Source organism: Microtus ochrogaster, unplaced genomic scaffold, assembly GCF_000317375.1.
Source record: "Microtus ochrogaster isolate Prairie Vole_2 unplaced genomic scaffold, MicOch1.0 UNK1, whole genome shotgun sequence".
NCBI classification, from domain to species: domain Eukaryota; kingdom Metazoa; phylum Chordata; class Mammalia; order Rodentia; family Cricetidae; genus Microtus; species Microtus ochrogaster.
Window position 1 is genome coordinate 28,155,570 of NW_004949099.1, and position 16,120 is coordinate 28,171,689.

General features: G+C 49.0%; 1 protein-coding gene across 1 annotated transcript in view; it reads left to right on the forward strand.

The window, feature by feature from the left end:
- Slc6a11 (solute carrier family 6 member 11) overlaps positions 1 to 16,120 on the forward strand; it is a 120,029-nt gene that overhangs the window by 28,033 nt on the left and 75,876 nt on the right. Inside the window, exon 5 of the mRNA XM_005365027.2 lies at positions 4,779 to 4,911. Coding sequence (XP_005365084.1) covers positions 4,779 to 4,911 — 133 coding nt within the window. The remainder of the gene's footprint in view (positions 1 to 4,778; positions 4,912 to 16,120) is intronic.

Below are 16,120 nucleotides of genomic sequence, written 5' to 3' on the forward strand. Positions count from 1 at the left end.
CACCCTTTCCCTCAGTCTCTAGTAAGGAAGCACACTGTATGCTCCGGGCCTGGTTCCTCTCACCTCCTTTCTCTCTGTGGAGAGGTTCTTCCCCATCCCTCCTCTCGCGCCCCTGCCCCTGCCTCGCTCTCCTGTGTCTGGAACTCTTTTCTGACAGCCTTTATGCTGTGTGTGCCTTTAGCTCCTGTGCTCCCTGAAGGAGCCGCCCCACTGAGGGCTCTCTTCCTATGCGCTCCCCATGGGTCTACCCGCAGAGTGAGGCTCTCGGCCTTGACGGTGGCCTGAAGGCAATTTCTGTGGGACATCTTCTTGATGGATCATTAATGTAGGAGGGCCCAGCCCATTGTGAGTGGTGCCAGCGCTGGGTCGGTGGACCTGGGTTCTATAAGAAGGCAGCCTGAGCCAGCCATAAAAAGCAAACCAGGAAACAGGACCCCTTCATGGCCTCTGCTTTAGTTCCTGTCTTCCTTCCATGGTGGACTACAAACTGTAAGATGAAATAAACCCTTTCTTCTCCAAATTGCTTTTGTTCGTAGTGTTTTGTCACAGAAATAGAAAGAAATGGAGGACACTGTCCTGTTTTAAAGAATGATGGTCACCCACTGCTTTCCCCCTGTGGGCTTCCCTTGTCTCACTGCCCTCCCTCTGGGTCTTCTTCCCTCCTCATCTGAGGGGTCCATGGCCCTCGTATTTCAGGCAGTCACCTTCTGCCTCTGCCACTTTCGAACTCATTCACCCACCATGCCCGATGCTTCCTACCATGATCCCAACAGCACCCATTTGCTTCCCAAACTAAGGTGAAGTCTGCACCAGGCACCCCATGTGGCCCCATCTTTATAATTCGTTCTTCCTGTTACAGCTGGAGCTGGGTTTCCAGAAGCACCTGTCTTATCTAATAGGGAACCACCCCTCTTTAGACCTTTCTCAGCTCCCACCACCCTTGTGGGATGCAGCCGCACATACTGTAAGGCACATATTCTGCCTCCCCTGCAGCTCTGATTCCACACTGGCAGCACAGGCGTGCTCTTTCTCTCTGCCTTTTTTGCTGTCTTCCCACCTTTCAGTACCCCCACCTACCCCCATGTTCTGATACTGGTGTTGACCTTAGTGACAGTGTCCCACTGTGCCTTGAGGCTTCACTGTTTTCTTCATGGAGGGCAGTTTTCTTATCTCTCTTTCCCACTGGGTCCTGAGCTCTTATGGGACCTCTAGACTTGAAGCAACACCCACCATCCTAATGGTGCTCAGTAAGCACTTGAATATAGTGATCCTTGCAGTAGCTCAGGATGGGAGCTGGAGTTAGTAAGGCTAGAATAAATGTAGTTGTGATGTTGGGGTTCTGGGAGACCCAAGGGGTAGCGTGGTGGCTTCCAGGTTCCTGCCCAAGCTCCATTACTTGCTGATGTGACTCTAGCCAAGTTCCTTAACCTGGCTGTACTTCAGTTTTTCCATCTTTAAAACATTAATAATGTGTCCCTGCCTCAAGGTTTATGTGATGGGTTAGATGCTCTTATGCCTGAGCAGCCTTTGGAGGGAGGTACCATCATTGCCTTTTTACAGATGAGAAAGCTGAGGCCCAGAGAGGTGATGCTCTCCAATCAAGGTGGAGCACCTGGCTGGAAACAGAGCTGGGCTTGAGTCCAGCTGTTTGTTATGTGCTAAGCGCTGGAGATACCTGTCTTTATCCCTCTAGGCAGAGGTCTCAGCCTCCAGGTGTAAGTCTCCAGAAAGATGCTAACAGGAGCTCTCTGGATCGACTCCAGTGCCATTGCCTAGTGCTCAGTTAGTGTGACTTGCATACACTCATCTCCCCAAGCAGCTCTGGCTAGTCCTGAGTGCTGAATGCATCCACTCTGGGCACAGTGTCCAGAGGTCCGGTCCTGGGTCCTTGCCGGCCAGCATGTTGGCAGCAAGCTCTTCCTCATTCAGCTGCCTCTTGTGCTCCAGCGCTTTATGGGGGAGGGTCATTAAGAAAGCTTTTTCCCAGGAAGAGCTGTGCCTTCTCCGAGTCTCTGCTGTGGAGTGCCCCAGCCCCCACACTCTCAAAAGCTGCCCTTGTGGGTTTCAAAACAACCCCACAGCCCAGCAAACTGAGAACCCCATCTACTGAGCCCACTTTTCTCCAGAACCTTCTGGGTGACAATCAGCACTGGTTCAACGTAAAGAAAATAGTTTGAAGATGTTTTCAAATAGAGTCTGATGGAACAAAAGAGCAGTTCATCCGCTGTGGCTTTTTGTGTGCTGCTTCCCAGTTGGGAAATGAGATTGTTCAGTTAAGTAAGAAGGCACCAGAGGCCTCTGAGGCTTCCAGCTTCCACAATGTGAAGAGGGGTATTCCGCCAGGTCACTCCTAGCAAGCCTACTCTCTCTTTCCTCTCTCTGTCCCTGTGTGTTTTCAAACTTCAGATCCCCAGTTCATCATGTAAGTCCACCAATAAGAATACACACACACACACACACACACACACACACACACACACACACACACACACACACCTACTAGCTGGATAACCTGTATGTATTTTCATAAGCTGTTCCAAACCTTGAATAGTCAGAGGCAGAGCATGCCATGGCACAGCCATGCACAGGGACCCAGGGTCTTGCATAGTGTTTTCTCCTCTTCAATTAATGGGCTGCCCTTTGTGGTGTTTAGAGCAGGAATTTATATGACAATAGATGTACACCTGCTACAGGGTTCCTAATATGAAGAAAGGAGACGCATTGGGTACCCCCAAATTACATACACAACTTAGGGAGTGATGACATTTCTAGTGAGTAATTCTATCCCTGCAATAATGACTCAAAGGAGCAAGGAAAGAATATTGTTGCTTTCCACCTTTGAGATCTTTGGGGGAGATGCTTGTTACTGTGGCAAAACTCAGCCTGTCCTGACTGCTACAGGAGCCCAAAAAAACTTCCTATAGGAAATTATATGTAAGACATACTTTGAAGGGTAAATAGACCTGAGCCATGAGAAGAAGGGAGAGGAGATTTCATCCCCCCAATTCCTGTAAAGAAAATGGCAAAGTTAAAAATGACTCAGATAGCAACTGTCACTTTCTTCTCCATGGCTGGGGTCCTGCTTCTCTGAGTCCAAACCTTTCATTTGGTAAGAAGTCCACAGAAGGCCTGGTCCAATACTCTAAGTGATCTACTGGGCAAAGATGCTTTTTAGTTTCCACGCTAGACTTTCTTTAAGACCTTGTGAGATCTTCCAATGAATTCAAGTTGAAGACTGCTAAAGCGTTAGAAGCAAGAACCGTGGTTGTTGGGACTGGCCAGTTGGCTTCTTTCTTCTTACTTAGCTTGCACACTTCCTTTGCCCAGCTTAGGCTAGTTAACATACTGACCCTCTAGTCTCAGAACCGAAGGTAGCGCCCAGCACGTAGTAGGCCCCTAGGAGAAGTGTGCTGAGGGTTGCTCCTGTTTCTTCCAGCCGTGAGCTGATTTCTAGTAACCCCATGGCTGCCCACAGTCTGATTTTGTTTGGGGGCCTGCCTGATCTCTCCAGCAGGGGCTGGGGCTGCAGGGAGCCTGCTGACCAGTGCTAATTGGTGTCATTGAGTAATTAATGCGGAATCAGACCCGAACTGATTCCCAGGGAGACAGACACTGAGGGTGGCTTTCATGCTTGGTGGGATGGGAGTTCCTTTCTCTGGGGACATTTTCAGAGCACTAAAGGCGACTGGCACCGTCTGGTGGGGGTGGCTTGGCAGCCAGAATGGGGTTCGTGGAGCAAGTGTAGAGGGGGTTTGTGCTGGTGCCACGGTTGGACACAATATGGAGCGTGGCGAGTTTGACTTTAAAGAAACACAGCCCCGGGGTGGGCTCTGGGAGCCAGGCAGTCGTCAGCTCTGAAGGATTGCTGGGCCCTTGGAGAAGGCCATGGTGGAGGCATTTACAGCATATCTGTTATCCTTGTTGCTGTATGACCTTTTGGTATGGGCACCCCTCCCCCTTAGCATGGGTCCTCTTCTCCCTTGTCACGGATCCCTCCTCTGTCTGCTCCCACCATTCCGTCTGCTCTCTGTGCCCTGTGTCTCTGTTTCTCAAATGCACCACACTCGTGTCTATAGGTTTAAAGGTTTCACTTGACCCAGAACCTCTCCCCGCCTCCCTTCAGAGTGTAGACCCTACACTCCTTCTCCCAGGAAACTTCCAGGGGCTCCTGCAGCAGCAAGGATTGGTTGAGTTAGGTTGCAGTAGTATGAGCACTACAGAGATTGGGTGGTGCAAATCATTCTTTACTTACTGCTTGCACTGTGTCTCGGGCGGTCCTTTAGGAATGGGGCCACTAGAACCCTCACCATGACACTCTTCCATAATCACAGCAAAGGGAGAATCGGGAGCTGGAGAGCCATGGCATCTGGCTCTGGACACTTCTCTCTGATTTGACACATGTTCTATAGTGCTGTGGCCACCCTTGAGTGGAGCAGGGAAGTAATATGTAATCTCTTCTTAAAGACTATTTACATAGTAATCCAGTCTCCTGGATACACTAGACTTGATTGAATAATTCCTAAGTCCATTTTACCACGGATTTTTTTTCCTTATTTTTTTTTTTAACCATAGCACAGTTCCACAAAACCACCAGTTGGGTTTTGTCTTTCTCAGAGGCCTCCTGCCCAGCCTGGTGTCTCACAGTTAGTAAATGACAGGGTGGTGGGTGGTCGCATTGGAGGACAGCCCATCCTTGTTCCGCTATTGCTCTGGCTCTGCTCCAGGTAGGGGCACAATGGGACATCTTCAGTCTGGTGACTCACACCCTCTCCCTACAGACGCCGGGTCTTGGCTATATCTGATGGCATTGAGCACATTGGGAACCTCCGTTGGGAGCTGGCATTATGTCTCCTGGCCGCTTGGACCATCTGCTACTTTTGCATCTGGAAGGGAACCAAGTCTACCGGAAAGGTAAGAGGTTAGCTGTTGCGCAGCTGGCTGCACGTAGAAGATGGTTTTTACACAAGCAACCGAGTGACCTAGATCACCAAGAAACTCATGTTGGAAACAGCATCTCTAAGTTGAGAGGTAGGAAGATCTTTGGACAAGGAGTCCACCTGAGAGCCAAGGGCCGAATTCTTCACATAGCTCTCGCACACTTCAGGGCTACTCTGCTTTGCTTTAAGCTTTGGTTTTCTCCTCTGTGGAATAACAAAGCCTTATCCCACCTCTCTGAGTGAGTCAAGAGTCACATAAGGTAAGGTAGGATAAGATGTGCTAAAAACCGGAATATGCCCAACAGCTAGGACTGTAATTCTTACCGTGCTGAGCCTGACTCCGGTTACATGCCAGGCAGACAACGCGGGCTTTCCTACCAACCACCCCAGCTGCCTATGTCTCGTGTCCCTGCAGTGTGGAGGGGGAACAATGACTTCTGTCTGGTAGTCCTGCTGTCCCATATATAGCAGGCGGTCTCCAGGGTCACAGAAGAGGAGGAATGGGAGATGGAGGTCAAATCTGAGCTGTCTGGGAATTGTATGAGTCCCCTCCACTTGAAGGCTGCTCGTCAGAATCTGGGCCACAGCCTCTTCCAACCACAGGGGAGCTGGAAAGCACAGGGGCCTTGCTTGGTTCAGAGTACAACATAGACTGGGCTATTGCAAGATTGACAGAGGCCGGAAGTGTGACATTTGTGGCCATGTCCAGCTTGCTTGTATGGTTCCCAAAAAAAAAGAAAGAAAAAGAAAAGGAAGGAAGGAAGGAACTGAAAGAAAAGTTATTCATTGGCGATGTTTATAACTCACTGTCCCCCTGCTGCTCCTGTTCCTGTGGCTGAGCATCGAGCCCATTGGTCTCTTGTCTGTAACTCATTTTATGTTCTTATGAGAAATAGGGAAGCAAATATTCCTTGTACCTGAGCCTGCCTGACCCCATCACTCTTAATGGATGTGGGTGACGTGTGTGTTTAAAGTTCTTGACTAGGACAAGAGCTAGAGGTGACACCTCCGAGGACAGAGGGACCCGCAACTCTGAGTTCCTTTGTGAAAGCATCTCCCCTGAAGCTCCTCAGGGGTGGGTGGGATAAAGAACCTGCTAGGGCGTGGGAGGCAAGGTGGCCCACAGAAGGGAAGTTGGGAGAACACAGAGAGAACGCAGGCAGGAGAATGACACATGAGTAAAATAGTGTGTGCCGAAAGGCTATCCGGAGGTACCAGGGAATCCCAGCGAGAAGAACAAGGACCTTTGTGTCCCTGAAGCCATGGTGATCATCTAGCCTTTGCCTTCTGTGGGTTATGATGCCATAAAGACAACAGAATTCCCCTCTTTTTGCAAATAAAGATTGCCGACACTATTGCTGTACTTTAGATTGTCACCTTGCTCTCCCCTGTGTCCCTCCTTTAGCTGAAGAGGAGGGTAATTGGATGGTTAAAAGCCAGCCTCAGTGGCCAGAGAGCTGGCTATGTCTAAGCAGTTGAGAGTACATGGTGCTCTTCCAGAGGACCTGAGTTCAGCTACCAGTATCCGTGTTGAGTGGTTCACAGCCTCCTGTAATTCCAGTTCCGTGGAATCTGGTGCCTCTGGCCTCAGCAGGCATCTGTGTTTGCACTGATGTTTACACATGTGTGTACATACATGTGCACACACACACATGCACACTTTTAAAAATAAATCTTAAGGACAACAACAACAAAAACTCAGGACTCAATCACCATGTCTGTTGTTCACTGGCTATGTTCTCGGGTGCCCGGGTTCACGTCTCTGAGTCCCAGTTTCCCTTCTATAGAAGATAATGTGAGTTGGCTGCATGATGAGACCACAGGGTGCAAGGTTCTTGTTAGGGCTGAACAGTGCAATAGTCTGCAGGAAGTGCTGAGGGAGCAGAGGTTTTCAGGAATCCTATATAAAGATAGACTATTATTTAAGAAGTGGTGTCTGAGCTGGGAGTGGTCGTGCACACCTGTACCTCAGTGCTTAGGAGCCCGGTTAGGAGAACTGGGTTCAGAGTCTGCCTGGGCTGCCCAGCAAGACCCAATTTAAAAGAAGAGGAGGAGGAGGAGCAAGAACAGGAAGATAGGGAAAACGAAAAGAAGAAAAATGTTAAAATTGGTTTCTAAGTCCTGCTATAGACTAGCATAATTCAGTGGGTTTCATGTTTCCATTGCATTTTTCCTTATCTATGTGTTGTGTGTATGTGTTTGGGGGATGGGGCATCAGAGGACAGATTACTGGAGTTGTTTCTGTTTCAACTTTCAACAGTGTGGGTCTGAGGAATCAAAGATGCCTTGTCAGGCTTCTCAGCCTGCTTTCTCTGCTGAACCATCTTCCCAGCCCTCAGTAGGTTCCTATAAGTGAAGACAGTGCACACTGCATCATGCCCAGTAAGCTGATGGAAATGCCTCAGGACGGCCACAGATACTGCCTCTTGGAGGTTGTGCCTGGCTCAGTGGGCTTGGCTGGGCAGCAGTGATGTGTGGCACAAGGAGTGCTGAGCCACCTGGGGTTGGTTTATGTACTTGAGCTGCCCATAAGAGCCCAGCATGAGGCCACAGCAAGATACATTTGCCCTCAACTCTTGCACAGACTGTGTGCTGTGGTCTGGGGTGGTGGGCAGCCCAGGTGTCAGAGAACTCCTACTGCATGACTGGGCTCTAGGAAGGGCAAGCACAGGCTGGGGAATTTCAGATGAAGCTGCCAAGAACGAGGAGGAGAAGCAAGCACATCTTTAGCCATGTCTTCCCTCCTGGCCCTTCGCTTGGTGCGGGATGGTACATCTGCCTTGGACACCTCACTCCTCCTTTGGGGAATTAGTGTCCTGTTTCACAGGTGGAGAACCAAGACTGAGTGATCAACCCGCCTGGTTATAGGTGTCTTGTGACTGTGCCTCAGCCTCCCCTCAGAACTTTGGCTTCTGCTTTTCTAGGACTCTTTTTGTATGTGTGTCTGTGGCCTGGAACTTTCTGTGTAGTTGAAGATGACCTTAAACTCTTGATCCTCTGGCCTCCACCTCCTGAGAGTTGGGATTGCGCATGTGTGGCACCACACCCATTGGTATACCCTTGACTGACATGTAGACTATTTTAACATCACGAGGGCACAGCTTCCTTGGCCCCCTTGCCACATCTTTGATAGAAGTGACAACCACAACTACAATCATAACAGGAGTTCTTGGTGAAGCAATGCCATTCACTGTGCTGGGTCTTGTGGCTGTTCCACTCAGGCCTTGGAATATCTCTGCAAGGCGGGAGCTCAGGAGCTCTGTTTTCAGAGGCAGCAGATGGAGCCACTAACTCAAGTACCCTCAAGCAGGATGCAGCAGATGGGGCTGAAATCCTAGCACTGGTGACCGTACAGCCCATGTTCTGCATAAGGGCATAGTCACACCATCTGCAGCATCCTGAGGACACTGATGGCTTTCTTGTGACCTAATTAGGAAGATGTTAAAGAGACGCTTAGCACGCAGTAGGTAATATGAGGTTGCTGCATATGTCTGAACAAATGCTTTTCAAAGCAGTACCAATGTTAAATCTGGTGAGCTGATGGCCCATACTCTTGCAGGCTGGGGTCCATAGGAACTCCCTGTGTCCCCAAGGCCACAGTGACATGCAGAGTGAGAGCTATTTTGCCAGAACTAAAGTACCAAGCCCACACCACCCTGACTTTATGCATGAAAAAGCTAAGTCATGGAAAACAAAGGTGGGACCTGTCCAGTGTCACAGACCAAGTGTGTCAGGCCAGGCCCTCAGCTTTTTATGAATGGTGGCATTCCAAGGTCACACCTAGCAGCTTATGGAGAATGAGAAACCCTGTGTTGTTGGGTACGCTTAGTGTGTGTTGGGTGGGTGGGGTATATGGAGTGAACTAGCTTCTGTATTTTACCCACTGCATCTTGGATATGAATCCGGAACCTAGAAGTCTTTTGGATTCTGAACAAAAGCATCTGGAAATAAAACATGGGGTCATCTGAGATGTCCTGTGGTTGCCCCTGGACCCAGCATGGGGACCCTGGCCAGAGCCGTTCGCAAGACATTCTCCAAGGAAGGAGACATCCATCTTCTATGGACTGTTAAGGTCTCTGGATAGGTTGGTATCTCCTCTGCATCACCTTCCTGAGGATCCAGCATGCCTCCCAGAATCAGAGCTCAGCAGACATGTCTAGATGACATGCTCATTAATGTGAGTAAAGTTCCTGATCCCTCCTTTCTACTGGCTAAAAGCTGCTCCTGAGTTTAGCATAATTTGTTCAGTTCTTCCCATAGTCAGGGAGGCAGATACAACTGGCATGGCCTCATAATCCATGCATTAAGGAACAGATCACCAGCATACAGATCCCAGGGGAAGCTGTGGCATACCACAGGGCAAGTCTCCATCACTGTACAACAGAGACAGTGTTCAGGATGGCCAGGATGAGCCACAAGGTTTCTCTGGCATTGGTATCTCCCCTAGAAGATACCCGACACCGCAGAGGCCAGCCCTCAATATCTTCTGGGGTTCAATGAATAAACCCAACCTCAGAAGATACTTCTCCCAGTGGAAGGGATGCAGGAAAGGGCTCTGTTACCCACTTGTTGATTTATAAGCCTGGTGGAGTACCCAGATCCCACTCTGTGCCAGTGAAGACAGTGGATAGTGTGGTCCTCAGTGAGCATGCAGTGTGCAATCCTCAAGGGCAGGTAATATGCAGCCTGTGAGAGTGTGCATGCTAATATAAGCAATGGTAATTGAGTGCCCGGATGCTGATCCTCAACAAGTCAGCTCCTAAGGCCTGCTAGAGCCTCTAGAATTCGGTATATTTACCTCTGGGGGCATCTCTGTTTTTAAGGCAAAACTCTTCCAAGTTATGGATGACCATAAAGCTGGCCCAAGGCCGATCACTGACAAAAACATCACTAATATTCAAATTCATGTCTTTACCTGTTCTGTGCCCTCAGTGAGGAACAGTGTGCAGCAGATTCAAGGATAAGACCTTGAATCTGAGGCGTGGGAGCTGCTCATTCGTCACTCTCCTTTCCTGCCTCAGAAAAATGGGTTTCCTTCTTCTCTTTTGATACTGTGGGAGCTCCAGAAGTTTCATATGGATTAAAAGGAAAACTAAACAGTTTGTTAATCATCTTGTAAGTCCTTGATGAACAAGGCTGAATCGGGACTCGTTACCTCCCGGGTGATAAAGTGTCACTGTGGAGGACTAGCACCAAGGACCCAGATCACCGATGTGACTTTGTGGGTTTTTTGTGTCCATGTTTTAGAAATCTGCCAAATTCACCATGCCCGCCTTTCCTCTCAGCTCCCCTTCCGAGTCCAAGAGGCACGAAACCACTAAGTCATGGTGGTGAACTCCACTAGCCTCTCATCCAGTTATCAGCCAAGTCTGCTGACAACCTTTGTACAGACAAAAGAACTTTTGTGCATAGACCAACACACTCAAGTGCCGTGTGTCAATGGAGCAAAATTGCAAGTGAACTCTCGAAGCCCTTCTTTCATGCCATCCAAGTGGAACACTGTGTGCGTGTTGATGCAATGGCTTGCTGTTGTTTTGCTTGTAGCTCTGTGTTTTCCAAAGCTTTCTGTCTGCATTCTTCTGGGGTGGCTTTGCTAGGCCTTCATCTAAGCCAGCAGTTGGCCCACCGTGGCTTCAGCAGATCTGACCCACTGCCTGAATCTGGAAGCTGCACCTGATCACTCCAGTGTTAGCCAGCTGCTGTATGTAGTGGGACTGAGGAACCACAAGTGGCCCACAAAGACTTCACTTGTAGGCTGAGCATCCCTTATACAAACATTTGAAATCCCAAAATATTCCAAAACCCAAAGCCTTCTGGAGACTGATGTGACCCCTGAAGAAATTCCATATTTTGCAACTTTGTTTCATATACAAATTTATATATATATATATATATATTCCCTTAGGCTATGTATTTAAGATGCATAAGAATATAGTTGAATTTTGTGTTTAGTCTTGGACCCATAGCCAAGTTATTATGTGTATAATATGTATAATCATCCAAAATATGTACAAATAACCCAACCTAAAAATATGAAGTCACAAACAGTCCTGGTTGCAAACATTTTAATAGCTTTGATAAGTAGTTCAATAGGATAGTCCAGTCTAAACTGGTTCTGTGAACTATTTCCTTTGTAATAAAAGGTGACTGAAAGCTGCTGTCAACTAATGCATGGGCCATTTCAACCACTCAGATGCAACAGTGACTGTGAAGGATCCCTCACACACACACACACACACACACACACACACACACACACACACACACACGTGACTGCTATATGTGTATGTGCATGTACACAACACACATGAAAAACATGTATACATATATAGGCACATATACCCAAGTTCACATATATACATACGCACATAAACATATATATATATACATTCAGGTAAGCACATACACATACATACACATACAGATAAATATGCACATGTCCACACACATAAACTCTTATACATGCATGTACATATATACATATAAACATGCACACAATACACATATGCACACATGTGCATACTCATATACACATATAGACACACATATATGCCCATATGCACACATACACAAATGCACACAGATACATACATATAGATATATACAATCATATACATACATGTGCATGCACACATACATATACATAAACATATATACAAATGTATATACAGGCATACACACGCACTATATACACAGACACATGCACATATGTACACATAGATACAATCACATACACACATGCTTGCACACACATATACACACATGCATATAAACATACACGCATAAACCCATGTGCCCACACCTGCACACAAACACGCACTGCTTGTTTTGGCTCCTCGTACAATAGCTCCCAAGTCTAGAAGCTCTTCAACGTGTTTTACGTTTAGTTTGTCATTTTGTCAATGTTGGGGTACAGCCCAGAGTCTTAGGCATGGTAGGCAAGCTATTCTACCACAGAGCTCCCAGCCCAGCCAAGTACTTAATTTTTAGGGGGCCTGATCCTTCTGCCCATGCCTTCATAGCCCACCCCAGCAGGTGTTGGCTGTGCACCCACTGTGCACTGCACACTAGGTGGGGACTCTTTTCAGTGGCAAGTGGCACAGTCTATGGAACCTTTGGTTTCTTGCAGAGGGGGAACTAAGTGACAGGAATTTTGTTTGATGGGTAATGGGGTCTGGTAGAAGGATGTGGAAGGGGCCTCCCAGAGACAGCATGGAACAACGGCCGAGGTTCAAGCCACATGTTGCAACTCCCCGAGTGGGGAGGCCCTGATGAAATCGGGAACACTGCAAAGCTAGGGCAAGAGTTGATGACTGACAGGCAGGGAGATGAGCAGAGACTTGACTTCCTGCACTGTGCAAAGGGGTGGGACTAGGAGACCTTTGGGGCAGAGGAACATGGCTGACTTTCTGCCTGTTGTTAAGGGGTTGGTGGAGGAGAGAATGAGGTCATCAATGCAGGGAGGTAGTGGCAGATGCATGGGGCAGACAGATTACATCAGAAACCCCTTTAGGGTGACATTCTTACTCTGCATGCATAGGATACTTGAGCCCCTGCTGTCTTCCACCTTTTGAGCAGGGGTGGCCAGCCAGCTTCTGGCTTAGACACTTGGTTTTCAGTCGAGAGCTGTCCCACCCAGCAGATACAATGCACCCTCCGGCTGTTCCAATGCCTCCTCTTCAGCTGGCATCCTGTCCTTCCCTGTTTCTTCTGTCCTTCACCGTGGATGATTTATGGATTTTTCCCCCTCGTTTCCTGGTCTCCAGGAGCAGTGGTTGGGAGGGGAGGACCTATAAAAACAATTCTGGTCCCTTCCCACCTCCCCCTGCTGTCCCTTCAGAGGAAGCTGCAGGATTAGCTGGGATTTGAAGAAGAATCCTGCCTTTTCACTGCTCTGGGGCTCTGTTGTTATTCTTTTCAAAGCCCCAGGACACCAAGGCAGGGGGAAAAAAAAGTTAAAAAAAAAAATAAAAGCCACACACACACACACAGACACACACACACACACACACACAGACACCCTCACCCAGAACAGCTGCAAACAGCCTTGAATTGAGTTTGTTTTCTTTCCCTCATTCACCCACAAGAAGAGGAACTGGAGGTGACACAAGGACTCCCAAACAGACCTTGACGTCGTCCGTCTAGTCTGGATGTTAGAAGTAGTGAGGCAGATGACTGGAGGGCGCCTCCTTTATCCAGACTCTTAACCCATTCCGTCCTCACACAAATCTGCGAGGAGGGTGCTGCCATTGTCCACACTGAGTAAATCAGAAGACAGGGTTTCAGAGGCTGGAGCCTTCAGGTCCTGGAGGATGCTGTCCGCATCAGAGTCCACGGGGCTCTGGAGGAACTGGCGTATGGAGACCTGCGGATGCAGGTTTTGTAGATGGAGCTGCAGATGGAGACAGCCTGAGGGGCTCAGAGGACTCTGCCCTCCCCATCAACACTGAAGCATAGCAGACAGCGAAGACAGGAAGTCCCACATGAGTGGTCTATGCGTCAGGAATACCCTGTAAAGTGCCTAATAGGTTTAGTGGGGCATGAAGGAGAGTGAACGGGGCAGGGGAGTTAAAGAGAGAGAAATGTAAGAGAGCAGAGGACAAGCCCAGAACCAGACCTGGACAGCCCTGCCTCCCAGTCCTCAAGCAGCCTTGCTTGGCGGTGGGGCTGTCCCAGTGGCGGGTGATGTCTGCTTTCAGAGAGGAAACTGGAGCAATCATGAGAAGCATGCAGAGCACCCCAGCAGCTGCCATGTGAAGATCCCAGCCAGGGCCCCCCAAACTCGAGGGTCCAGAAGCCACACCACAGTGTCGGGGTGCTACTCACACTGCTGCACTTCGGGAGAGGGGTAGATTGTGACGTTAAGTCAAAAGAGTCTAGCATCCAATTCAGCCCTTTCTCTGGTGTTGAATAGCTGGGCTTCACCTTTAGCGGGACGCTGGCAGCAAGGGGACTTGGAAGAGAGGAAGCTTTGCTACTCAGTAATACCGTCTTTATTAAAGCACAAAGGCCCCCCAAAGTCCAAGTGATTGCTGTGGGGAGGGTGTTCTGCAGGCCCAGCCAGCTCTGGAGAAAGCGTGCAAGAGCCCAAGTGGGGCCTGAGGGGAGGTAGACACTGTTAACCCTTTCCAGTCCTCCCTTGGCACTGGGCACTGTGTGGAGTCTCAACCCTGTATGGGTTGGTGGGTCTCCTAGGGACATAGGGCACCATCATCCTACAAGGTGGACACAGAATAACCAGAAAGACTTCTCCCAGCAGAGACAGGCACTGTGCTGTTGGGAAACCAAGCCAAAAATGAAGGGAGTTTTTGCTCTGTGCCCACATGGTGTTAGCACTGTCAGAGACCTACATGATGGTAGAGGTGACTATCTACATGTAGCAAGCAGGAGTCAGAAGTCCTGCCCCTTTAACCATGTTGTTACTCCAGTCTCAGTTTTTTCTCTCAAGGTGAGTTTAACAAGCACAGAGTCATAAAAGGTATTCTCTAGCGTGGAGTGCAGGGTAGGATGACAATGTTGTGGGCCAGCTCTGTGGGTGTGGCAGGACCTTAGTAAGGAAATATCATGGGGGCACACAGGGTGAGTCAAGATGCTTGCTAGGAAGCTACAGATGGGTGACCAAGTCACAGCTGTCATGCTGTGGGTGTCTCCCCACACTGTCACCTGCAGACCATTGGCTAGCTCACTCTGTGATGAATGGGACCTGCTCCGTTGAGGGAACTGCCATATCCCCCTGTTTCGGCCTCACTGTCACCACCGGGGTTAGCCTGCACCCTCTCAGAGAACAGAGCTGTGTGCTGCACTTTGATGCTTTAGTCAATGAGGAATCACACCACAGTGGCGCTGGAGATTAACGGTGAGCTGCTAGGTTCCTGTCGGTTATATCAGAGGCACTGTCATGTCACAACCCGGGTGATCTCTCCATGCAGATGCTGGTGGTGGCCCTAGCTGTATAACGTCTAGCATGTTTCACTAGCAATGAGGATATATACGACTGCTTTATGGTTTCCTATACTGCACATTTGATAGCGACTTTCGGGTGTTTTCCTGTACACAGAACCAGGCTAAATAACAGCCTTCCTCCTCTTTCCTTCCTCCTTGTAGACAGTGAGAAAGATCCACCATGTGCAGGTCAGGGATGCTGAGAGCAGCTATGTCTTTGTCCGTAAAAGCAAGTCACACCGAGGCACCAAATGATACGGACTGATTCAGTGGTCCGAAGAGCATGAGATGCCTATTGTGCGCAAAGACCTACTGTGACAAGGTGACAAGCCACAGCATTTCCTGGGCAGCCGCACATCGGTCCTTCCTTCCCACCCTCCTGTACCCACAGCGGCTCAGGAAACAGTGTGGGAAATGCTGTCTTGGGGAAGAGGATGAACATGGGCAAAAGTGGGTGGAAATGTGGAAATGTGGAGTGGGTAAGAATGTGTGTGAGCCTGAGAACCAGCTCTTAGTAAATGGTAACCACTGAATGAGGGGGAAACAGACCCATCTGATGGCAGCCACACCGGCCTAGGATCCAGCTTCAGGCCCTCAGAGCTAAGGAACATCATTCTAGACAGCTACCGTGCTCCTGACATGGAAGCATGACACTCTGCTGTCCTGTGATTCAGCCTTCACAGCAGGTGTGTGAGTGTAGGCAAACCCACTGTAGGAATGACACTGAGCTCCAGAGAGGTCAGCCACATATAAAGTCACAGCCAGCGGATGACTCAGGGGTCAGCCCATCTGCCATGATGCCTGGCTAGCCAGGGCACTGTACAAAATCACATTGCTCATGAGCACACTAGGAAAGCAGAAACCCAAGAGCTTTGCCCCTGCCCCCTGGCCGATGTGATTTTAAATGTAACTCTGCCCTCCAGGGTGACCACTGACCCTTTTTTGCCTCCTGAGATGTAAGGAAACCTACCTTGTCATGAGGTTTCTAGAAGGTGCTTCATGTAAAATTGCTCTAGGCAGGCGTAGCAGGTGTGATGGCTAGGTTCGCTGGTACTTTGAATTCTCTCTGCCTTGCTGAGCTCATTCTCTGGCTCCATGGAGGTAAACTTGAGCCCCTCCCCTGCAAATATTCACAGAGCCATTTAGCAAACAATAACTGATCATGGCTGTTAAGCAGAAGTGTGTTTTTCAGACAGTGGAGGTGATGTGGACAGGCCTCACGCTGTGCCCTGTATTGTGAC